At 45.1% G+C, this 25679-nt stretch overlaps 1 protein-coding gene across 2 annotated transcripts in view; it reads right to left on the bottom strand.

Annotated features, from left to right (window-relative positions):
* The window catches only part of LOC135827344 (uncharacterized), a 47510-nt gene that overhangs the window by 9111 nt on the left and 12720 nt on the right, over nt 1-25679 (bottom strand). For both annotated transcript variants that reach the window (XM_065339858.1, XM_065339857.1), the window contains exons 5-11: nt 25434-25610; nt 19374-19652; nt 14863-14997; nt 11016-11198; nt 8234-8416; nt 4371-4769; nt 332-542 (exon numbers count right to left, since the gene is read on the bottom strand). In XM_065339858.1, coding sequence (XP_065195930.1) covers nt 332-542; nt 4371-4769; nt 8234-8416; nt 11016-11198; nt 14863-14997; nt 19374-19652; nt 25434-25610 — 1567 coding nt within the window. The remainder of the gene's footprint in view (nt 1-331; nt 543-4370; nt 4770-8233; nt 8417-11015; nt 11199-14862; nt 14998-19373; nt 19653-25433; nt 25611-25679) is intronic.

The following is a 25679-nucleotide window of genomic DNA, read 5'->3' on the forward strand; positions in this document are numbered from 1 at the left end:
CTCTCTCATAATGGGAGGCTGAAACCACTTGACCAACAATGGAAAAAAAGAATCTCATCATTCAGTTAGACTTCAGGGAAAGGAGACCTTTTGAACGTACAAGAAGTAAATTGTTTAGTCATTTTGTCGTGCATGCATGCATGCCCACCGAAGACTTGCATCAGACTAGAACATTAGTGTGTGAAAAGGCTCCATTTTCACTGGTAAGCCTGGACTGTAGAAAATTGGTCAGCTGTCGGGGAAGCGAAATATGCTGAGGTTCAGTTCGGCTTAATGATACGTTTTAACAGCACAAATCATCAATACCCATCATAATGGCATGTGCTCTCACCCGATTGGGGAGTCATTCACGTCCAAAGAATACTGTCCATTGGTGCTGTCATTAAAGGGATAGTCGTCTACAGCTCGGGGCAAGCTTAACCGTTTGCGCAGATACACCAGAAGCCAAATGCCTGCTATTGCAAGAACGAACAGTCCACTATAAACAACTGGCAGCAGCCACGCATCTTTGTCCTTGGTCTTTTCCATATCCCTGTCCAATTCTAAACGAGACAGCGGTAGAAAATAAAAAAGTGTAACGACATTTAAAAATTAGAAACGAAAAACTTTGACAGTATGCAACTGGGTGGGGGGGGGGGGGGGAAGGGGTGGGGGGAGTTCCGTAATATGACAGGCTCCCTCTTGACACATCTAGAACTGCTTGAGCTTCAACATTTAAAACTGTTATATTAATCGGTGTACATTCTAAGATCTGTGAAAGAAGGGAGAAGGCGTTGTCATAGCAAGGTAGATACATACTCTTTTATCTGGTGTCCAGAACAGAGCAACAAGGACAAGCAATGCTTGTTTGCTGCTACTTCAAGTTCAAGCTCTCGCAATCATCAGGCAACATGAAGATTGGGTGCCGACCATGACAGTATATATGCCAGGAGAGGGTGGTGTAATAAGCTGTGTGAGAATGTGTGGGCTAGCGGTGTTATTTTGGGCAGGAGGCTGTGTGCAGAGTGTGTGGTTGTTGAAGGCAGAGGCTAGCAGTGGAATGTTAGCGCAGAATGTGTGGCTGGTGCGGGCAGGAGGTGGTGAGCAATGTGCGTGGATGTTGTAGGCAGGAGGCTATAGTCTAGAGCTAGGAGTGTGATATTAGCGTAGTGCACATGTATGTGGCTGGCGTGGGCAGGGTGTTATGAGCAAGGTGTGTGAACATGAATGGTGCGGGCAGGGTGTTATGAGCAAGATGTGTGAATGTGAATGGTGTGGGCAGGGTGTTATGAGCAAGGTGTGTGAACGTGCATGGTGCGGGCAGGGTGTTATGAGCAAGCCGGCTGTGTGAACGTGAATGGTGTGGGTAAGGTGCTATGAGCAAGCCGGCTGTGTGAACGTGAATGGTGTGGGCAGGAGGCTGTAAAGACATATTTAGGTGACACCGTGGTATTGTAGGAGATACTCGTTCTCGTGTCGGCACTTGGACACCATTTTCGAGCGCTTGTTGAGGCTGGATGGTGACCCTATCTGGTTTCCATTCATCTTGTATGATGTAAGTGGTAATTTTCATAGGTGGAGGGATGGAATACCATGATCATTAATACTACGACAACATTCTACCCACCCATCCATTGCTCACCCAGCGCAGAAAGGACGTGGAAATGGCGTCACCGTTGTAAACGAACTGTATTGTTTCTCAAGCTGTTTCGGCTATAAAGACCTAATCAGTACAGCCAGGACCTTTAAGTAGGCCGAGCTTTCATTATTTGTTAATATAGATTGGACAATTAAAATGTGTCCCACGCAGACATGGGACTTGCTACCACAGGCTCTCATATTACGGGGAAAACTCACGGGACTGATGTAGGGTCCGATGGATTCTGCCGGCAGAAAAATTGACAGAGTTCGGTACTTTTTCGGGTAAGTTTCATGCATGTTTGGTATGTGGATAAAAAATGGAGCAGAATTCGAGGAATTGCCCGCCATAAGGTATTGTATGGCTTTTCGAGCAGAATCTGCCACCTTTTCGAGCAGAATCCGCCGGTCCCTAGACAGACGCCAGTTGGTGTATGAGCACTTCTCCACCCCCGAGAGTCTAGCACTTTGTCAGGGTGAAGCCAGCATGAACTCTACATTATTTGAAATCAGCCAAGACCTTATCTTGTCTCCACCGGGAAGAGTTTTCCTCACTCGTGGTTGCCATAATCGTGAAAATGCATTGAAAACCTTTAAATTGGCTTTGACAAAAAATTCTTACTTGGATTCAAATACATAATCGTCACTGATTGAGTATTTTTGCTGTTCTTGTAGTAGTTGCGCACTCTCATGTGGGGTAGTGCCTTTGCTGTTTGCATTCCGCAGTAGTTTGAGCACTCTGGCAAGGTACGTTCGGGCCTGATTTAAATCTGGCTTTGGAAATTATATTTTCATTGCTATCACGTTCGGCCTCATTTTCTCTGTGCTGCGCTGAAGAGTTCACAAAGAACGAAACAGCATGCTGTCCGCAGATTGAGTAATCGTACTTTCATAACCCGTAGTCGTACTAGTTTTCACCTTCTTTTCTCCTGTTTTTCATTCACTTATATATTGGTGTGCAATTTGAAACTCGGATCTTGAGCCATAAATAAATGTAGAAAGGAAAAAGACATGATGGTCACGTCATCGTCCAGTAACAATCGACATTCTTTGTTCCGTTGGGACTGTAGCTTTTGCTCATTTTCGTTGCGCTTGCCTTCTCCTCTTTGGTCTTTCCGTAACCTTGAACCTTCCAAGTTGGAAGGCTGTCGGTTAGCGCTACGGAGATGTGTTGAAGCTAGGTGTCAGGACGTCGAATGTCTCAGTACTCTGTCAGTTTAGTGGCTAGTTATTGCACTTTCTGACTGTATAAAGTATCATGTTACAGTGATGGAGAGTTACTCTTAACTCGTATCCATAATGTCTTTTTCCTTTCTACATTTATATATTGGTGTTTATTGCTATATGAAACTCGGATGTTGAGCCATAAATAAATGTGGAAGAGAAAAAGACATATGGGTACGAGTTAGGAGTAACTCTCCATCACTGTAACATGATACTATATACAGTCAGAAACTGTATATAGTATCATGTTACAGTGATGGAGAGTTACTCTTAACTCGTACCCATATGTCTTTTTCTCTTCCACATTTATTGCTATAATTCATTATTTCCCTTATGAACTTCTTGTTCGCAAATTTTGTTATCCATATTGTATTCTTGTTGATTACTACGTCCAATGTCCGCTTCACTGATTCTGATGATTGCTACAATAAAGCTATTGTCTCCATGCAGCTTATTCCTAAAATACATAATGTCTCCAAAGAATTGTGACATGGAAAAAGTGTGGATATAAGTCCACCAACTATTAAAACCAGATTGCTCATGCCGACTTTCTTGCCAGGGAATTTCTCAGTACTCCTTGTCAGGTTTGTGCTAGATTGTGCACGTCTGACTGTCCAAAATCTGGTTTAGTTGGTGGACTGGATCACGTAACTTGCCCCCGCATTTTCCACGTTACATAATATGTCTTTGGCTCAACACACCCTATACTCGGATGGTGAGCCAAATTAAATTATGTATCAGATAATCTAATGAAGTAGTGGTTGCGACTTCAGCGATGATTTGTAAGAAAGGGTTTGCTCCCCACACCGGAGCTCGCGCTATTCCGCCGACTTTACTTTACTTTAGTCGTGAGTCAGTCAAGTGTCAAGTAATGTCGGCAGAATAGCGCGAGCTCCGGTGTGGGGAGCAAACCCTTTCTTAGATAATCTAATATTAATTTATGTATCTAATATTGACTGAGTATGAGGTCAACATAGAAAATAAAAGCCGAGTAAAAGACCGAGGCGAAGCCGAGGTCTTTTACGAGTTTTTTTTATTTCCTATACCGAGCAAGTACGAAGTCAATATTTGATATATCACGACAAACAGTTCGTATTTCAAATTCCAGAACGATAACCTCATGAATCCCGGTTTTATGATTGCACAACCGTTGCACCACCACCTACTCATGCAGTGACAATGCTGCACTAGGCACCGTTCAACTGCGCAACCCCTAAGCAGTCAAATATAAGCAGTCAATATAGCCCTAGGGAGTGAAATATGCAGGAATATTTGACTGCTTAGGTATAGCGAAAATCAATGGGAGTCAATACTAAGAGAGTGATAACGTGAAATAGGAGAAGGACAAAATGATACTCTCAGTTTTGGGCCATTTTGTCGTACTCGCTGACTGTATATGATCTGGTTACGTTGGTGGACAGTTAGTCATAACTCGTAACATTCTGTCCTTCTCCTATTTCACCACACCATATACGTCTAAAATTCTGTCATAAGTCCTGAGTAGATACGAATAGAAGTGCAGCACTTACTGAGCTTGGTCTTAGATAATGACTGAGTAACTCTAGACCCATCCCTAGTGTTACTGACAGCACGTTGAGTCCCATTTCTATTGGTGCTGACCGCATGACTAGGCCAGTGGGTAGTGGTGCTGATAGGACGTGAACGAAGCTCCTGGCTGCTCGAGGTTTGGTCATGTGTCTGTGTGATCGCCTTCGTTACCAGCCCGCTCGAGGTTTGGTCATGTGTCTTTGTGACCACCTTCGTTGCCAGCCCGCTCGAGGTTTGGTCATGTGTCTGTGTGACCGCCTTCGTTACCAGCCCGGCCATTCCATTGGAATTGCTGGCTGAACTAGCAGTGGTTAGTACGGTGGTTGCAGGGCGCGCCTCTCCAACCACCAAAGAGGGCAATGTTCTTGGACCAATTTTGACTGGTTGAGTTGTTGACATTTATAATTCATCAGAGACACAAAACCAAAACATGTGGTTAAAGTAATATCTAATGTCAACAAAAATTGCAGAACGAAATCATCAACTGATATAATTGATGAGCAACTGCACAGAAAAACAATTCTACGAAGTTGTTTTCTCTTTTTCTTGGGTAGGCGATCTGTTTTGATTGGAGAAAGGGCCAAATAGAACACCTAGCACAAAAAGGCTTGTCAAAGGGGAGAGAATATGTGGGGTTTCCTTCTTTCTGTGTCAGATATACAGGAAATAATTACTAGTGCTGGTGCCTGTATACCTGTAAGTCCTATCAATGCTTGATATTCCCTTCAATCAATGGTTTACATTGATAATTGTGAAAAGAAAACCTTCTGGAACACTTCATTCGTTGCAAATGATTATGATCTAAGTGCACACATAGTTTCATTCATCCCATTATTAAGAGTTGTGCCTCCAAGTTGCCCTTTTTTAATACAAACTGATTGTCAACCATAAAAGGTATTGCAAAGCTCGGATCCATGGGCAGACAAAGTTGATTTTCCAGTACTGTTCATGTATGCTGGTTTCGCTCTTCGTGTTTGGTTTGGTTGGTTTGGTTTTATTATTTCAGTTCGTTGCCTCAACAGTACAAAGTACAAATATCAAGAGAGACGAACGAAAAGAGAAAATAAAACAGAGCAGAGAAGTAGACGCAACTGAAAGGAAAGAAAAACGGAGAGAAACGGAGAAGAAATGTGGACTGGGCGGATTCATGAACCATTACTAGAGAGAAACGGAGAAGGAATGTGGTAGCACTTGCTTCCTTGTTCCTTATATGGGCAATGCACTAATTATCTGAGCTGTGGTTCAGCACCGCACAGCCGGACATCAACGCGTGCACTTGAGCTGATAAAACTTGATATGATGGAAAGTAAGGTACCAATTGACAACTGGCCTTGAGGAATTTATTTTCCAAGGAAAGGTTAATACTGTTTTGGTCCTCCTCGTTGCTGCTCTCGGCGCAGGTGACAAATAGTTTTTGCTCGGGATCGACACTCTCACTTTAGAAAGCTCATCTCTCTTCCTCTCCACTGCCTGGCTATTTTCTAAAGGGTAGTCGATCGTGATGGTCGCCTTCTCTATAGGACTTCGCGTGGGCAGCACGACTGCCTGTGTGGTTCAAATCAGTCGCCGTTCTTGACAAGATCTATTTTGAACGATGACTGCTACAGTACTTGCAAATCTCCACTGGATGCTCCGCTCGTTGAGCTGGAGGTGAGGGAACTGCGATCTCATCTTGGCAAGCGATACCTGAGGTGAGCGATCTCGGCCGTTTGCAAAATGGAAGCAATTCCGAGTAGCCAGTTACTTTCTTGAGCGTCACACTGCTCTTGCTTGCGCAGTGTGACAAGATAACCTATTTTGATGCGGTGTTGTATCAATCAGAATCACCCACCCGCCATTCTCGAAATCCACTCAAAATCTAGGTGGACCTCTAAAGTACTAGTAAACTAACTTACTTACCAAAATCGGGATAAAAATTACTGCCAAGTGAGCATTGGCGACATAAAAACAAAGCTGTAAGATATGCCACAATATTGCTGGCGCGGACCAAGTAACTCCTATATTGGCTCTTCATCACGGACCTTCCTTTGTTGGACTTTGGTTTGCGCATTGGAAAGAGGTTGGGTCTAGGTGTCAGGACATGGAATGTCTCAGCAATCTGCCAGTTGTGTGCTTACACGGCGGTGCAACCTGAAAGGAGCGTGAGTTTAAAGTGACGAGGCCGGACAGCATCGCCCCAGTGTCCTGAAAGAATGTGCTTCGGTGCTCGCACCGGTCCTTGCCAAGATTTTCTCATTGTGCCTCCGGCATGGATACCAACCTCAGGCCTTGGTGCTCACCAATCTTGTTCCTCTGCATAAATGCTGATCTCGCTCACAGCTCAAGAACTACCGCCCCGTGTCTCTCCTTAGTGTGATATCAAAGCTAATGGAGACCATTGTGGACATGCAAACTACGAACTTAATGAATAAAATAATAAATCCTACGGGTCTGCGTACCGGGCAGGTCAAGAACAATGAGTCGTACAACTCCCAGGTCAAGAACCACCTTTCCGCTTTCGTGGGACGCCACCACCCCATGATCAGGCGTCAGATGCGGCTCCTAAGCGGAGGGGAGGATAGATCAGATCCCCCAAACCAAACTACGAACTACCTCGAAGGTAACTCACTGCTTGCAGCGAATCACTTCGGCTTTAAACGGAATCTGGGCACAGCTGATGCTCTTACAGCGCTACACCTATCCTGGTCATCCTCAATTGGACGTGGGGGCACAGAACTTGTACTTGCACTTGACGTTGCTGGAGCCTTCGACAAGGTCTCTCAGGCAGGTGTTTTTTTCACAGAATGCACCTCCTACTGATAGACCATAACAAAGAGGGAGAAGAAGACAAAAGAAAATAATGATCGAGACAACAAAGGAGAAAGACAGAAAATGTACTAGTAGGGGCTCTCTGGGAGCCTGTGCCGGTGAGGCGGGACTAGCAACGCCGACCTAGGGTCTCGGCATTAGCCCTATCCAGCGCACCATGGACGGGATTATGAAACCCATGTAAATGGATAAGTGAGTGGGAGGGAGTTGATTGTGGGTATATGGGGTGTTACAGCGAGTCTGTAGCCCAATGCCGGCGGCTTTGTCGTAGGTGCTGATGCACCTTGCCCTTGAACGACCGGTTGTCATGTACACTCGTGGATTTGGAGCACATTCACGGCGGCCCAGTGCGGGTGTATTTGAATAATAGTTTAGTTGACATCAATATCAATTTCAAATAGTTGTATAGCAGAGTGTCATTGGCTCCTCCATGATCCATCATCAACTCCAGCGACTGCGTGGATGCCTGCAGTTGCACTGAGGGTGTGGCAGAGTACTCTACTACTCCCTGGTTGCAGTCCTAGTGTTGCATACTCTGTTGGACGCATTGCTTGGAGAGAGAAGGAGAGAGTTGGAGATCGTCCGCGATCGGGGCACATGAGTTGGGAGACGGATTGCCTCACCAACTATCCACTCATAACGATGCAGTATCGTTTGCAAGATCTCCAGAACGTACAGTTCATTGGCAAAGAAGAACAATATGAAAACTGAATACCGAATGGCAACCAAACAACCGCAGAACTCTGTGTAGAAGTAGCACACCAAACTCCAAAGCCATCACCATGCAGGTTCCGCCAAAGAGGATCCGCGAAAGCGGAGGTTCCGCTCGCATTTTTTTGTCGTAGCGATATCCAAACTTTCCGCCAAAGCGTAACTTACACCTCCGCCGTTGCCGAGGCAACGGCTGAAGCGTAAGTCAGGCTTTGGCGGGGCCGCCCAAAAAATTGCATGCGTGACCGCGGCCTACGGAGACCATAGGTCTGTGGGGACTGCCCTAGAGAAATATGAATAAATTCTATACTAAAATACTACTCACCAATACAAGGATTGTAGAGAGGAGACCAAATCCCATTATCTCGACAAGTAGTTGTCTGTGACACACTGTTATTTGCTTTATAGCCAGTATCGCATGTCACATGCCAGATGGCTTCGAAGGTCGTGGAGTTTGAACTTGATAGTGTGCCAAAAGGCGGGTTTCCTGGCTGTCCACAATCAATGGCTGTGAACACACCAAACGGAACATCATTCGAATAACTTTTTGCCGGCAGACAGGTATTATGGGTGGCCTTAACCCATGTACTGTCTTGATTTTGTATTCTGTGTTCGTATTTATGGATTCTCAACCGGCCTTAAACTGTGTTCACAACTGGCGCGTGTACGCGTGAAACCACGCGTTTGGGCGTATTTTTGTTGGCTTTTGGGGGCGTTGCATGCAGAAACGTGCCGAAAGGGAAATCTAAACATGTTGTAATTTTCAGCGCATATCAAGCATGTATCAGCGTACATGCCACAGTCACTTTGACTAGCGGGGTCAAAAAAGTAGTAATCGAAGGTGGCGCATGCGCTAGATACGACTCGGACAGCTGTTTTTTTTTTTGAAAACTTGAGCGCGCGTTTGGGCACGCATGAACCGCAAGCGTACCGCGTCCACGCGCCAGTTGGGAACACAGCTTAAGCCTAAATCGAGGGAGTCTCCGTCAACAGCTTATGAAGAAGCAGAAGCTGAGAGAAGAGAAATGAAAATGAAAGATAGAATGATGCGGGGTGGTAGTAATTTAACACATTGCTCTATGACATCGCTACTCTACGTGGAATCATAATGCCATGATACAAAGGCTTTCAAAGTATAGTCCTACATGGAAGCAGCATATTGTCCTAGCTGAGCTGCGATCCACAATTAACTGGAAAACTCTCTGCCCAGCACAACTACAACATGAAATGGATCATGGTCTCCACAAAGTTTATTTTATAACTTAGACCCTTCGTGTTGGAATGCGGTTGGTGCGCGTATTCCAGCAGTGACGGAGCTAAACATAACGTCCTTGAATGCCAGTAACACAGTGTCATTATAGTGCTGCCTTCTGGACGATATCTGACAGCTGATCCTGGGGTGGTGGCGTCCCACGGAAGCGGAAAGATGGTTCTTGACCAGGGAGTTGTATGACTCCTTATTCTTGACCTGCCAGGTACGCGAACCCGTCGATTTTCTTTATTCTTTATTCTGGACGATAAGACTCGTGAGTATCTTGCTTATAATTGTCAGTTTTGGAAAATTATATATAACATGTAAACCGGCCATTCTTTCTTATTTATTTGAAACAATCATTGTGGTTGTAGCAATACAAGAAGCCAGGAAATCCAAGAAATGCTATTGTGTTCAATAGCACCATCAGGTACTTGAAAAATAGCTTTTGGGATTGAACAGCAATGGCCGAGGGTACGGAGGGTCTGCAAATAACTGCCAGTCCGCTCTGGCACATCTTGGATGCGTACTGTAACTGGTCATCAAGTAGCTGGTGGTGTTAGTGGACATAATAGGGTGACTGGCAGTTCCTCGGTCCTTTGCGTTTCCTATAAATTATTACGTGACTCTCCATCCGAAATCTTTTTTATCACTTAGAGTGCAGCAACGCATCATCAAAAACCACTTATACACAGAAACAAAACCATCTCCAGTTAGTGCCACATGTCGGCGACGCAGGCTGCTGTGGTTTGGCCATGTGGTGCGAGAGGGCCCATAATATGCCTCGTTCCAAGCACTGGAGCTATCAATCTACACAAACGACATAAAAAACCCGTGGCCGTCCGCCATTGCGGTGGATAGATACGATTCGGCACGACCTGACGGCAGCGGATCTCTCCGTGGAAAGCGCTCTCCAAGCTGCAGGAGATAGACTAACTTGGCTTGACACGGTTTACAGATGCGTCGACTCTGCTTCTGTCTAACAGGTTCAGGGAAGATGCGAGCTGTGTTTATTATTATTATTATTATTATTATTAGAGTGCAGCACTGCACCCAAATGCCCGACTACTGAATTTCGCTTTTGTGCAGGATTTCTCTTTCACCCTCAGCAAAGGTGACAGAGGACAGCTGTACTTGGAAGAGTGCAAAGAGGTGATTGACCCAATGAGACACAAGAGTATCATAAGTTCATAATACTCATTGTTGATCACTGCCAAATATGGAAGGTATGAGTAATGCATGTGAGTACACTGGGATCAGCAATGCACTGTCCAACACCCTAGACGACCATGCCCATATGGCTGTGAAGGATGTTTACTTTACAGATTTCGGCATTGCGCAATGAGCTTATTGTACGTCAGTGAAAGTGTTGAGAAAATATATAATTTCTTTTCTTTTTTCAACCTGAAACCTTTTTTCTTACTTGTCCACAGACTCCAATGCATTCTGGACTGAATGCGGGTTTGTCAACTGACAACTGATCTATTCAGTTGCTAGTCACAATCTGCGCATGTGCTGCATTCATATTGTTTATTTGTGACGGCGGAAACTATGGATGTTTTGGAACAGTCACCAATCGTCAAAAGTGCAGTTGCGAAGTGGAGCAAAGTGAAATGCAGGTGCGTGATGTCCACAACTCTATCAGTGAATACAGTAAGGCCTGTTACTAGCGACCTCCTCTTGGGGCCAGAGAAAGCAGTCTGCAGTGGCAGGTGATCCTTAGTTCGAGGTTCGCACCACGCCACCGTACATGAATGTGAGACCGTCTGTGCGTGCGTGCCTGGCAAAGTGGTCTGTAGTACCAGGCTGGTCGCTAGTCACGGTGGTCCTTAGCTATACTGAACAATCTACTTACGGATGCACGGTCGGTTTAAAGGTGACCAGGTACCATTCAGCTGACAAGTAGTTTGCTGCGGCACGCTTGTGTTTGCTCGATATCCAACGTAACAAAACACTATCACTCTGGATCCATACGTTTGAGGGTTCCACCCTGAGAGCGACCCACCATGAGGCTTTTCAGGCGTCCCGCATTTAATGGCTGTCAACACAACAACATAAATCCAAACAAGCATAAATACCTGTTGGTCAGTTCAAATTGCTATTCGCATGCAGAGCAAGACTTGCACAAGGAAACGAATGAAGTTGATTGAATTAAATAACACCGCTGGTGCACATTGGGACATACCAATAGAGAGCTTATAATAATGTTGGCCAACTCTGCATAACAGTTCAACCTTTGGTCCGTTCTTGATTTATTTCGATATGTTTAGAAATGGGACTACAAGTTACACTATAATGTCCACTAACACCACCAGCAGCTACTAAGCAATCGGCTCATGCGATAAATTGCACGGCACTGACCAACGTTACTGACATTTGACAACTAACTGGTTAACATCTCTAGCACATCTTGGATGCATTTATCCTTGGTCACCGATTCGAGTCCTTTGTTGCACATCTCTTCCTGATCTGTACGGTAAAATGATCATCAAGAGAAACTGTTGTTCGTTACTGCTGCTTATTGTCCATCTAAATTGTCATACGGAATAGTGGTTGCGACTTTGGTGATGATTTGTAAGAAAGGGCTCCCCACACACCACAGCTCGCGTTTTTCCGTCGACTTGACTTGATACTTGACTGACCCACGACTGCCATCCAGAGAACACGAGAAGTCTATCAAACCTTCGATTCGAGTGCGAGCTCCGGTGCGAGGGGAGCGAACCCTTTGTTATAAATTGTCATAGATGAAGAAAAGTATAAATGCCGCAGACATCACCACGCAACATGACAATTTGTTCAAATTTTGAGATTTTGTTTCCCGAATCGATTTTCAAGTTCCGATCATCAGTGGAAATACGGAACAAAAGTGACCAAGGGAAAAACAAAGGTTAAAAATCCAAAGAAGTGTGACACATGACGCGCAAGCAATACAAAAAGTGAGGGCTAAGATAAAGACTAAGTGTGACAAATGGGCATGAACAGTCCAGAAACAACTCCTGAACACGGGGTGCAAACTCACGAAAATAACGTAAGTGCTACAACATGTTCTTTTTGGTTACACAAATCGGTCTTATGCGTAGGAATACAAACAGCTTCAATGACCTTCAACTGCTGGACATAACGGGCATGACACAGTACAGCGAAGTGGGAATCATCATACACACTCAAACAATCGGGACGAGATACCAAATGCAAGTACACAGCGGACTTCTTACGAATTTCACCCTCATCAGCTCCATTACCTTCCCTGCCACCTGACTCCTCCTCGTCCGGTTTATCACCATCACCACCAGCCGTCTTATCATCATCCACCTCACCGGCATCCGCCTCGTCATCGTCCGCCTCGTCGTCATCTGTATCTTCGTCATCCGACGCATCATCGTCATCCAATGCATCATCACCCAACTCATATTCACCACCAGTCAGTCCTCTGATACCATCCGTGTTCTCCTTCCTACATCTGTCCCTTGCCACTGTCCTTAGCTCATCCACGTCTCGAGATTGTGTTCTGTTTACCTCCTGGCTTCTGTTCTCCTTCGATGCTCCGCATGGGATTTGGCCATTCCTAGCATATTATTTCGATTGAATAATTGGCGGTCGACCTCCGTGGTCTCTGTACCGACAGATCAAGCGTCGGAGGATGCTGCGGTGTCCGCACAACCGGATACTGTGTCACAGAAATGGGATCAATTTCTGTGATTGGCGGTACTGTCGTTGTTGCCGACTCCACCCCAACCCCAGCCACCAACGGCACTGGTGGTGGCTCCGGTGGTGCCAAAGGAAACGGTGGAGAAGGCACATTCGGTTGGCTAAGTGTCCACCACTCTTCCTCTGCACCGTGTGTTCGACTTGCTCTGGCTGTGTTCGTGGTAGAGGGAGCGGGGTTTTGCGTTGTCTTCCCCGCTTAGGCCGCTTCGCTTTTGCTGTGTCTGGCAGCATGTGAAGTGGTAAGCGCTGCTTGATACGTGCGCTCAGGTGTTGAAGGGTCCTACCAACGTACCGGCTATCACAATACCGGCACTCAAATTGGTAGACCAAGTGGCTCAATAGGTGGGATGGTAGGACATCCTTCCTCGCCGTGAACGCACGTATCGTAGTGAACACAGGGATGCATGTACATCCGCCAACGTTCTTCACAGCTGAGACTTTCGGCTCGTGCTTGTTTTGGTTGCGCTTACCTTCCCCTCCTTATGTTATTTCAACAACTTAAAACCTTCCAAGTTGGAAGGCTGTCGGCTCCAAGACTTGCTAGAGCTGATAGCCAGTTAGTTGTAGAGCATGATTACCGATGGTAAGTGTTGTGCCGTGTTATTATTACTTGGTCCGCGTCAGCGATATTGTCGCTTATCTTTCAGCTTTGTTTACATGTCGCCAATGCACACTTGGCAGCCCATTTCATCCCAAGTTTGGTTAGTAAGTTAATTTACTAGTACCTGAAAGGTCTAGTTAGATTTCGAGTGGATATCGAGAGCGACTGGTGGGTGATTTTGATTGATACAGTGCCGCATCAAAGTTGATTATCTTGTTAGCTGTGCAGGAAAGAGCAGCGCAAGTCGCAAGAAAGTAATCGGCTACTCGGAATCAGCTTCATTTTGCTGAACGGCCGAGATCGCTCACCTCAGGGATAGCTTGTCAAGCTGAGATCGCAGCTCCCTTACCTCCAGCTCAACGCTCGGAGTATCCAACGCGTCGTGGAGATTTGCAAGTACTGTACGCGTCGTTGTCATCGTTCAAAATATAATCTTGCAAAGAGCGGCTTCTGATTTGAACCACACAAGCTGTCATGCTGCCCCGCGAAGTCCTATAGAGAAGGCGACCGTCATGATCCCTTTCTCTTTAGAAAATAGCCAGGCAGCGGAGAAGAAGAGAGAAGAGCTTGCAAAAGCAAGAGAGTCGATCCCGAGCAAAATTTTTGTCACCAGCGCTGAGAGCAGCGACGAGGAGGACCGAAAAAAGTGTGAACCCCTCCTTGGACAATAAATTCCTCATAGCTAGTTGTCATTTTTTACCTTATCTTCCATCGTACCAAGTTTTATCACTTCAAGTGCACGCGTTGATGTCCAAAGTCTAAGTTCAAATTGTCGAAAGATAAGCGACAATATTGCTGACGCGGACCAAGTAGAAATCAGAAAATTCATGTGTAAACTAATGTGCTGTGTTATCATATTAATTTTTTTGGACAATTCTGCAGAAACTTCTCAATTGTAATTCCATGTTGTACAAGTGAAGACTAGAAAAGCTTGCTTGGTGACTTGGTCAACGCGAAAAACAGCAAGTATTAAAAAAACCGTGAGTTTGGAAGTCAGAAGACGATGCTGAATGTCCTCTGCTGGGATGACAGCTGCAATGTAACTCAGCGGTTAGAGCATTGCTGGTCTCAAGCGAGGCTAATAATTCTGTAGAACTTTGCTCCTGGTGAAATCATAATCATTCACCGAAGGAACGCTTCTTTTTTTAGAGTGACAGCGACTGTCACCGTAAATTTCTTGCTTGACTACCTAGACGGGATCACGCCTCAGGCGGGCTTGTTTGGGAGGACAATGGGGCGCTTTTCGTTGGCGATTGGGCAACATCCGAAGCGTCTAGCTGTCGGTAAGGTGTCCAACGAGTTGTCCTCTGGCGTACTTGCCGGAAGACACAACTTGTCTTGTTTTCGTAGCTACATATACATATGTTTTATAATGAACAACAACAATACTCACGGGTACACGGTCGCACTATATGTGTCAGACTGCAGACCGGCTGATTATGAGTGTCTTCGAAACCAAGATCACAGGTGACGTTCCCTTCTGGTGAAACAGAAGCTACGTGATCTTCAGCAGCGGTACGAAGGCAATCTGTAATAGAGAGACCGAAAGAGAACGAAAATAGGTCAGCTGCATAGATTTGGTCTCATTAACGTTATGCTAGATTGAAGTTAGATTGATAAAATACAGATTTGCCTGAAACAGAATTTCCTGTTTATCGTGACTATAGTCAACTTTGCGCATAACGACACTCGGCGGGGCATCGGAAAAGCGTCCTACGTCGCGAAGTGTCCTTAACGCTATATCCGCAGTCGCTATTAGTGAAAGTTGACTGTATTTGAAACTCAGAGGTGCAACATAGCTCATGCCCCCCCCCCCCCGCATCCCCCCCCCCGCCCCCTCTCTCTCTCTCTCTCTCTCTCTTTATGTAAACTACAGATCCTTTGCATACAGATTTGAATTTACAACCAAATAGGCGAATGCTCAAAATTTGAGCATTCGCCTATTTAATTTAATCAAAATCTCTAGATGTAGCAGTCCTTACGCTTTCATCATCCAGATAAAAACTCTCTCCTTACTCAATGGGTTTTTAAATGTTTTGACCATTGAATGCATTGGGAATTGTGGTCCTTTATTAAACAGCGCAAGTATGGAAAGCTAAAACAACAACGAAGAATGGGCTCCACATACACACAGAACGGAAAATGGAGCAACAAAATACGAGAACAAATGGCGAGGAGACACTAGAGAGGTTAAGTTTCACGTAAAATTCTTACGTCCGTCAACTTTTACTTCAAAAGTCAAAAAACTCACGTAAAATTTGACGTGTTTTACGTGAGTTGGCTGTCCCGCACGTAAGTTCATGACGTGGGTTTTTGGAAGTTTCGCTTTGTTATCCCGATCGAATTTGTGTGAGTTTCCGGAGTTTTATCGAGTTTTTTGGAAGATTTGATATTTGTGCGAACTAAACCCGAATCCTGCCAGGCAAAATTTCACGTCACGTCGCACGTGTAACTTAACCTCTAAAAATTACACGTAACGTGAGATTTGCACCGCGTTTTGAAAAAGGGCAAAAAAAGTGTAACTTAACCTCTCTAGTAACTTGATACACGCAATCAATAAGACAAACTGAGTCGACATTTATGTATACTTTACTCATGCAACGTAATACGGTGGAGACAATGTGCAACAAAACGATGAAGGTAGGAAGAAATGGTGTAGGGAAAAAGTGGGATTCAAATAAGGTTTCGTACAACACTCATCAGGATTCGTCGTTGCACTAAAGGACACTGAAACAACAATGAACCATTATAGGAAACAGACATCACGCAAGTACGTTACTTGTTCGACATGCATGACTGTGTATTTTATAACAAAAAAATATTATTGAAACCCAGAATCGATTTTCTCGTTCCTATCACCAGCGAGAATGAATACGGAACTGAAGGATATGACCAAAGAAACTGAAGTTAAGTACTGTAAATAGAAAGGTGTTAGAAATAACATCATGATACAAGTGCAATAAAACCACTAGAGGAAACGCAAACAGGTAACACAATTACGTAACCGAAGGTGAGAAGGCACTGAGCAAATTGTCAACCTACGAATACAACCTCAGTGCAACAACGTGCTCTTTCTGCTTACACAAAACAGGCTTATGAATATGTATACAAACTGCCTGAAGGGCCTTCAACTGTTGGACATAACGCGCACGACACAGTGCAGAAAAATGAGAGTCATCATACATACCAAGACAGTCAGGACGAGATAACAAGTGTAGATACACAGCTGACTTCTTACGATCAACATCCCACCTCATCTCGCTCTTTCCCATCCGACTCCTCCTCGTCCATCTCACCGTACTCTTCCTCGTTCCACTCGTCATCCTCACGATCATCATCACTACCATCATCTGCCTCGTCCTCTGTCTCTTCACCAACCGTTTCGTCATTCATTTCCTCTTCCATCCTCTGATCATCTGTCCCATCCTCCATTTTTGTACAGACCACTTGTCTCCCATTTGCTAGCTGCTCTTCCCGTGAGCGGAGTTGTTCCTCCAGATCCACTTCACTCACTGACTCATAATACTGCTCGACCCTCCTCCTGTTTGTACTGTCCGCACGGTCCTTGGCCAATTTCTGGCATAAATCTCTGTGGAGTAGTGTGTTGTTGCCCTCATTGGTCTCTGGATTGATGTGGGCGCCGTGGCAATTTGTGTGAGAGTTGGTAATGCCAGCGCGGGTGTAGGTGGGTCCACCCCAGCCCCCGCCACAAGAAGAGCCGGAGGCGGTTCTGGTGGTGGCAAGGGCAACGGTGGTGCTGCTGGAGTTGGCAACTTGGGCGGCCTAGCTCTCCCACATCGCACACCATTTTGTGTTGGCTCAGTCTGTACCATTGCCACAGGGGGTGGATTCTTGCGCGGTCGGCCACGCTTCGGCCGCTTGGATTTAGCTGCATCCGGCAGAATAATAATAATTATTATTATTTGAGGGATTCCCCAAAGGCCGAAGCCTAAATCAAGGGGGTCTCTGAGTGTAAATATACGTGTACAATACGTGGTCACTAGGGTACAATTCTTCAAGTAAGAAATTATTTAGATAAAAAAAGATTAATTTGAAGAGGTTAATGAGTAGAAGCAAGCGAAAAAGGGTACTGGTAAAGAAGGGGGTAATCAGGAAGTAGGAAAACCTCGAGGATGGAATCTGTACCTGTGGAAATGGGACTTAACGTGCCGGCTAAATACACCACGGGTTTCAGATAACCTAATCTCGGTAGGCAGGGAGTTCCACGTGGTGATCATGGAATGTAGTAGAGTGGATCGGAAACAGGGACCAGTGTGAGTGGGCAGGAGGTAAAAGTGAGGACGTCGTGCACTCTTGAATAGAACTATGTTGAAATTATTGAGGGTTTCCGGGTATTGGCGGGTTAAATGGTAAAACAGTTTGAGGCAATGTATATGCCACCGCCACGCAAGACTTTCCCATTCAGCAGCTTCAAACACTTTCTCCATGCCATGAGGAATGGGCACTTTCCGACGGTGTAAATACTGCCTGCCCACGCGTGCTTGCAATCGTTCCAAAGTGTCAATACTTCCTGCGGTCAGTTTGTTTTTCCACAGAGGTGAAGCATACTCGATGGAGGGACGGACGTATCCTTTGTAGAGGCGGGCAATGAGAGCAGGAGTCAGATTGGGTGACATGTAGGTTAGCAGAACAGCGCGACGACGAAAGTTGGAGGTGACACTATTAATGTGGGTCTGGAAAGACAGGCGGGGATACAGGGTGATTCCTAGATGCTGGTGGGTAGTTGAGGGACATAGGTCTGCAGCATCCACATGCAGTGCTGGGGCAGGAGTCTGGGCGGGGTCATGTTTGTCGAATACAACACTCATGGATTTAGCGGCATTAAACCTGCCAGCAAATGTAGCAGCCCAGTTTATCACCATGTTCACAGCTGACTGGAGCTGTTGAGGTGCTGCTGCTGGCGGTCGGGATAACCCCAGCGCAGTATCATCAGCATAGAGGTATGTTTCCGTACTGTTGCCATCAGGGATTGATCTCGGGAGGGTGTAAATGTATAGGAGAAATAGGATGGGGCCAAGGTGGGATCCTTGAGGAACTCCCGCCGAGATAGGGGCGAGGGGAAAAGGTCTTCGCCAGCTTTGACCTGTAACTGGCGAGCGCCAAGGTAACCTGCAAACCAAGTAGTAGTCATTGGGTTGCATAGTGGTTGTAGAAGGGCCAGAAGGGGAGAATGCGGGACACGATCAAATGCCTTGGCATAATCCAGGAAGACCACATCATACACCCGGCTGCTGTCCATGCTTTTGGCGGCGCTAGCCATTAGATGTATCAGTTGGTCAACTGTGCTCGCAGCGGTACATGCTGTTTGATACGTGCGGTCAGGTGTTGAAGGGTCCTACCAACGTACCGGCTACCACAATTCCGGCACTCAAATTGGTAAACCAAATGGCTCAAAAGATGGGAATGGTAGGACGTCCTTCCTCACCATGAACGCACATATCGTCGTGGATACAGGAATGAAGTGTGCTGCGAAGTATTTTTTCATTACTAGCGTCTTGACTACGCGGCACATGGTCAGCAATGTGTTTCCTTTCCAAGGCAAACAAAGATAAATTGGGCATCGAGCAGGACCAACGCTCACTTCTTTCGATTTGTATGCTATTTTCATTAGTTTAGTGAGTACATCGGCAGGATATCCATTCTCCCGGGAATCCAGTCATCGCGATTCCAGCAATCAGGAGAAGATGCATTCACAAAGTTTTGTTGTCGCACCATCTGACTGTATATTATCTCGTTACCTTGGTTACCTTGGTTACCTTGGTTACCTTGGTGGACTGTTAGTCATAACTAGTAACTTATGGGTTATTTTCTTTTTACCAATACATTTACACCGCATTTTGGATTTGTCATACATTCTCCATGAAATTATGTTAATTTTCTTACCGAACTCGCAAACGGTATACACCCGGTCCTTCATCAAGTGACTGTGACCTGCCGTTGTCTTTACCACGCCTTTGTTATGAGCATTCATCAATGCGATATGCTCCGCTGTGAGGAGGCCAGACGTGCATCCAGCATGGTGTGCATCCTCGGTTAGCAGGCGTCCATTATTCAACTCGCACATTTCTTTAGCTTGAGTCCACGAGTAGAAACTCGAGATGGCGGAGCGCTTCAGGATCGTTGCAGTCTGAGAGCAGTATCTATGGCCGATCAGTGCAATACCTGGGAACAGACATATGAACATATGCAGGTCATAAAAAGATGAAGGTGGTGATACAAGAAAGGGAGGAAGAGGGAAATACAATCATGAACAAGGCACACAGAGAAGACGGAAACAAATCAATGAGGGAGTACTACAAGTAACAAATTTGAATTTGATGAATTTTTCAGGAAAATAATGCAACGGATCCAGATTCCAGGGTTGAGGGAATGTTGACAGATATGCGTCTTTGAGATCTTAGGAGAGTGTAAGAGAGTTTAAGATATCGTTTGTAATTGCTTTCCTAACCCTAGAAGTACCGGAGGCATCATAATTATGATGCATTTGCGAATTTCTAAATGGGATTGCTGTTATATGGGGGCTTAGAATCTCCCCAAATTTTGTGACTTTTATTTACTTATATTTTGTATTTTGTTAATGGCCGTGGGTTGTGTTTTCAAAAATGTAGTACAGTTCCGAAATGCCAGGGGGTGCTACCTAGAACGACCGCGCGGCATCACATGACTCCACATAAAATAGGCATCAATAAAAGGGCGAATTTGGCTTAGAACTTCATGTCGTTATGGTCAATATCGTAATCCCGAATCCTGCCGAAACAGACAAATTTGTTTGTCTTAAGTTTGGAAAGTTATTCACTATGTCATCTGCAGCATAGAACGATATGAAGTGCCAGGGCAGTTATAATATTCTAGGAACGTCCTTTCTGTTCACATTGGTCTGGCGAAAGCCATGCTCAGTAGGCGCAGTGTCGCTGCCGATAAAGCATTTCATTTGATTTTGAAAATATTTGCGAGGAGAGTGCCTGGAGCATTGTGCACGAGCAATGAGAAGTGACCGAACACAGAGACACATAGTTATATGCTCCAGATGAAGATGAGTGAATACTAATTGGTCCGGCTTCTCGACCAGTCTGATACAGGACCGGAGTCGAGGGAGCAAGGGGATAATGGTGGTGATAAAGCTACGGAGCCATACACATAACAGAGCATCAATCTCCAAAACTCGGGCAGGATTTCCTTCATGAAGCTGGGTTCCTTGGCAAAGTTGGTAGATAGAGGAAAATGTGTTGCACCAAGCAAGCGCGAAAGCGTGCAACCGGTTGTTGCTTCCGAAGTTTGCGGGCTTTTCCGAGATATTCACTACTTTGAAGATGGGGCAGATGCATTATTTGCATTTATTGACCAGAATATGATCCATGTCATGATCAGGGGCACAAGGTAGAAGGGAAAACAAAAAAATTGGAGAGGACTCTACTTTGAGTGAAGGCAATCTCATGGCATTGGTTTCGCAAATTTACGCAAGAGGCGTCCTCTGTACCCGCAATAATCTGCTGACGGCCCTTCGGCTGGATAGGAATGGACGCCATATAATCAAGTAAAATCCCTAAAAATAGTCTTCAGGAACTACTCTGCTACTTGAGGTTTGATCACGAAGATGGTCTCCGCGCACGACGTCGAACGGAAATTATTCGTTTGCTATGAGTCGCGACACCATGTTCTCCTTTCGCTCGTAAAATTATCACAGCAGTCAAAGAATGACCAACCTAGCTGAGAAAAATCCAGCAAGTTTGCCCAGCAGCAGCCATTTCCGGGCTAATAGACTGAAATGTAAAGTTTTCAGGATGAGCCTGGCAAGCAAATGGTCTTTTATTTTTCTGTAAACTGCCGAGAGGTCGCCCTTTCGCTGCGCGCAATGCCAGCTGCTGGTCTCCAAGATAGTGCACCTGTCATTGATTCTTCCTTTTAAAAGGTACCTTTTACACCAAGGACTTCTGTTTCTACATATATTGCCGATAATCATTCCAAGCAGGTATGTTTAAGTCCAGTGGAGTCAGATGATGCCTCCGGTAATTCTAGGATAGTTGAAATATTTGTAGTTCTAGGGTTAAATGCAGAAGGAATTGTGATGGAGAGGTCATCAGGCGGCAGGCATTTCCAGTACACACTACCAATGAACTGAACAGTGGATCGACCGGAAGGACCCAACAAAAACAGGACACAAAGCAGACGTGAAGCCTGACCACGCATGGCACGACCATTGACTAAATCAAAGAAAGTGCAGAAAAGACTACTGATCATTTCAGCACCAAGACATCTGTGTACAAAAATTATAATTTTTGCTGATATATCTGAGTAAGAGTAAGAAGATCGAGTTGACAGAGAAGAGGGGATGATGGGGTGGTAGAAGGCACCTGGAAAACGGCTCGAGCTCCGGATTTGCAAATCTTGACCATGCGATCCAACAACTGCACTGTGAGGCAAGGGTAGAAAGCCGTAGACGAATAGCAGAGATGGCTGCTGATCATGCTAATGAACCACGACCGTCTGGCTGATAAACTTAGAGCACGACCATGGCGCCAGAGCTGACCAATGGTTTGGGCACTTCGCTTAGTCACGTTGTCCACATGCTGCCTCCATGACAGTTCCCAATCAATGACCACCCCAAGGTTTTTGGCCGTAGGGGTAAACTTGAGTGCGTCCTGACCACAGAATACATCAGAAATGGCAACTCCACGGGGCTGGATGACCATGACTTGCGTCTTCTTCGCATTGAGCAACAGCCCAATTTCAGCAAGCCACCGTGATACAGAAATGGCAGCTACACTAAGCTGTCGGCACACAGTGTTGAGATGGCTGTCAGAGAACTCTAATATGATGTGATCAGCAAACTCTTGGTGGGTGACTTGTTCAGGCAGGATGGCATCTAAGTGGCGCGTGTATAGAACAAACAGCAAGGGACCAAGTACACTGCCCTGTGGCACACCACGGGAACAGTGCACTGACGAGGAGACCGAGTTTGCAATTCGAACTTGTTTACTTCTTTCAGTCAGATAGCTACACAACCACCTTGAGCAACACCGACAGTGGCATTAACACTACCATTGCCAACTCAAAAAGACCCACCTTGCGCATCAGCAGCTCCCACACCATCACAAACAATGCCATCGACAGCAACCACAACTAATCCACCATCCAAGCCCACTATTGAAAGACCAAGACGATCAAATGCCAACCACAACAGAAGCTACGCACTCAACGGACAAAGGTGTAAGGAGGGGCGTGACAGCAGGGTGATGTCCGAGTCCCGTTCAATGGACAAAGTCAGGCGGGATAACAGAGAGAGCGCAGAGGAAGCGGATGATGGGACGGACGGTGAAGGGAGCAATGCGTCGGAGAGCGACGATTGTAGTGATCGTGAGAGTGCCGGTGAGAATGTAAGTGTTGTGCCTAGGTTTCGGGGTAGCAAGTCTTCAGTGTACAATCATCTGTTGGCTAGTCCTAATTGTTGCAATTCGTATTCCGACTCTTCTTTTACTGTATTGTGCCGTGGTCGTCATGGTTATGGACTACAGTCAAAAGTGTTGGAAGCCATCTGTCAGCGCCTGTATTAGCCTAATTTGTGTGTACAGAAAGATAGTATAATTGCGTTGAAATTGTTCAACTAACATGTCATGTTTGGTGCGGCCAAGCTTGGCCGTTAATGTTCTAGGTGTAATGTACTAAAAGCAACAGCAGTGAAATTTACAAGTGTGAATTTCAACGATCAAAACGAGAAATGAACAAAGGAGAAAGGAAGGAAAGACAACGTGATAACACATAACAGCAGTACATTACACCTTGAACATTAACGGCCAAGGTGGGCCGCACTAAACACGACACGTTACTTGAACAATTTCAACCCAATTATACTATCTTTCTGTACACACAAATTAGGGTTATACAGACGCTAGTCCTGATTGTTGCAATTTGTTTTCCGACTCTTCGTTCGCTGTATTGTGCCGTGGTCGTCATGGTTATGGACTACCGAAGTGTTGGAAGCTATCTATCAGCATCGGTATAAACCTAATTTATGTGTACAGAAAGATAGTATAATTGGGTTGAAATTGTTCAAGTAACGTGTCGTGTTTAGTGCGGCCAAGCTTGGCCGTTAATGTTCTAGGTGTAATGTATTGCTGTTATGTGTTATCACGTTGTCTTTCCTTCCTTTCTCCTTTGTCCATTTCTTGCTTTGATTGTTAAAATTCACACTTGTAAATTTCACTGCTGTTGCTCTTAGCGTTATTTCTCTTACTTAGATTTTCTGAAATGTACTGCTGTTATTTGTTATCACTTTGTCCTTCCTTCTTTCTTTCTCTTCTTTGTTCATTTTTTGGGTTGCAAGTTTAGTGTTAGTACACACTCTTCTTTGTTCATTTTTTGGGTTGCAAGTTTAGTGTTAGTACACACATTCGTTATTGCTCTCACTTTCATTGTTAAAATTGACACTTGTAAATTTCACTGCTGTTGTTCTTAGTGTTATTTCTCTAACTTCGATTTTCTATAATAGTTCAATTTTGTTTTCAGTGTCCTTTAGTACAATGAAGATTCCTGATGAGTGTTGTACGAAAACTTGTTTGAATCCTTATTTTCTCTACACCATTTCTTCACATTTTCATCGTTTTATTGCACATTGTCTCCACACTTTTACATTACATGAATAAAGTGTACACAAATGTCGATCCAGCTTGTATTAATGACTGCGGTTTTTGGTAGATTTTGAATGTGGTCATCGATGGGTGCGAGGGCACAGCGGCTGCTGGAAAAGCGTGCTGGCGCAGAGTGCTGTTCATTATTTTTCTTCTTGCCAGACAGAAAGTTGCCCAGATAGAAAGTTTAATATTTTTCTTCTTGTGCCGTAAGCCTGCACAACCCGCATTTCGTTGTGTGTGCAGTGGTGGATGATGTGCATGAGCAAAATACACAGAGACCAGCATCATGGCACAAAATCCCTTTTTTCATCCTCCTGTAGGAACTTGCTCTGCCTTTCGGTATTGAGCACCCTCTTGGACAGCCTGGAACCTCTCTGTTTTCTCTACAACTATAAGCTGGAGATAGCAGAAGGTTAGGGTGCCAGTTTCCAATGAACGGACTATACAGTCAACTTCGCTAATAACGACTGCGGATATAACGACAATTCGCGAATAACGACAGAATTTCCATGCCCAGAGTAAAGTCCCTTCCAACTGTGATACATAATAATGAGACTTCGGGTATAACGACACTTCGCGAATAAGGACACTTTTTGATGCCCCGCCGAGTGTCGTTATAAGCAAAGTTGACTGTAGTTGATTAGGGGGCGCTATGTGACTGTGAACAGCAGTGACTCCTCGTTCTTGCACCTTGTTTCAGTTACGCGTGACAGAGTACAGAAAAAGATGAGAGTCATCATACACACAATACAGTCTTAGGGTGCGCTCTTATATTCTCTAGCTTCTAGGAGAAGAAGAAAAGAGAAGTTGAAGAAACTGGGATTATTCCAGAACGGGTCTCGAAGAATTAAGAGATATTTTGCACATTTTTTAAGAACTCTGGACAATTTCAACTGTACGTGGTGTAGCCAAGGACTGTTCCTGTGTTGCGAGTTGGGTATACTGAAAATATTTTGCACATGTCAAGCAAAATGAAGCACTGAAGGGGCCGCGATCTTGAATGATGAATGTAGTAATGCACGTGTGCGTATGCGAAAAGGGAAATGCGTACACTCATGATCAACATGTGGCTTTTAGTTGTAGTGCGCATGCGCTGATCCCAAACCGCGGGAATCTCCAAGCTTCAACCACCTCTGAAGCTTGGAGAGCTTGGAGGGCTTTGGAGAGCCTCCTAAAAATCGGAGAGGATATAAGAGCAGCTCTTGAACTCTTCCGAGAGGATTTATGAGAACACACTCTTAGTGAGCAGTTTTATCCCAGTCTTATCCCGCATCTTTAAAGGCTTTTACTGCACTATTGCACAAGTGATACTCACGGATACATGGCATTTGTAGAGGTGACCATTGACCATTGCGTTGACAAACGGTTGTCTGTGGCACGCTGGCATCCATGTGATATCCAAGATTGCATGTCACGTTCCATAAGGCATTCGTTATAGTAGAGGATCCCACGAGCTCTGAAAAGTGAGGGTTTCGTGGCACCTGGCAATTGGCTGTACATAGCATAGACAGTATACATTATAGACGCAAACAGTCAAATATTTGAACACGCATACTTGCAA

The sequence above is a fragment of the Sycon ciliatum genome, chromosome 11 (genome assembly GCF_964019385.1).
Source record: "Sycon ciliatum chromosome 11, ocSycCili1.1, whole genome shotgun sequence".
Lineage (NCBI taxonomy): Eukaryota > Metazoa > Porifera > Calcarea > Leucosolenida > Sycettidae > Sycon > Sycon ciliatum.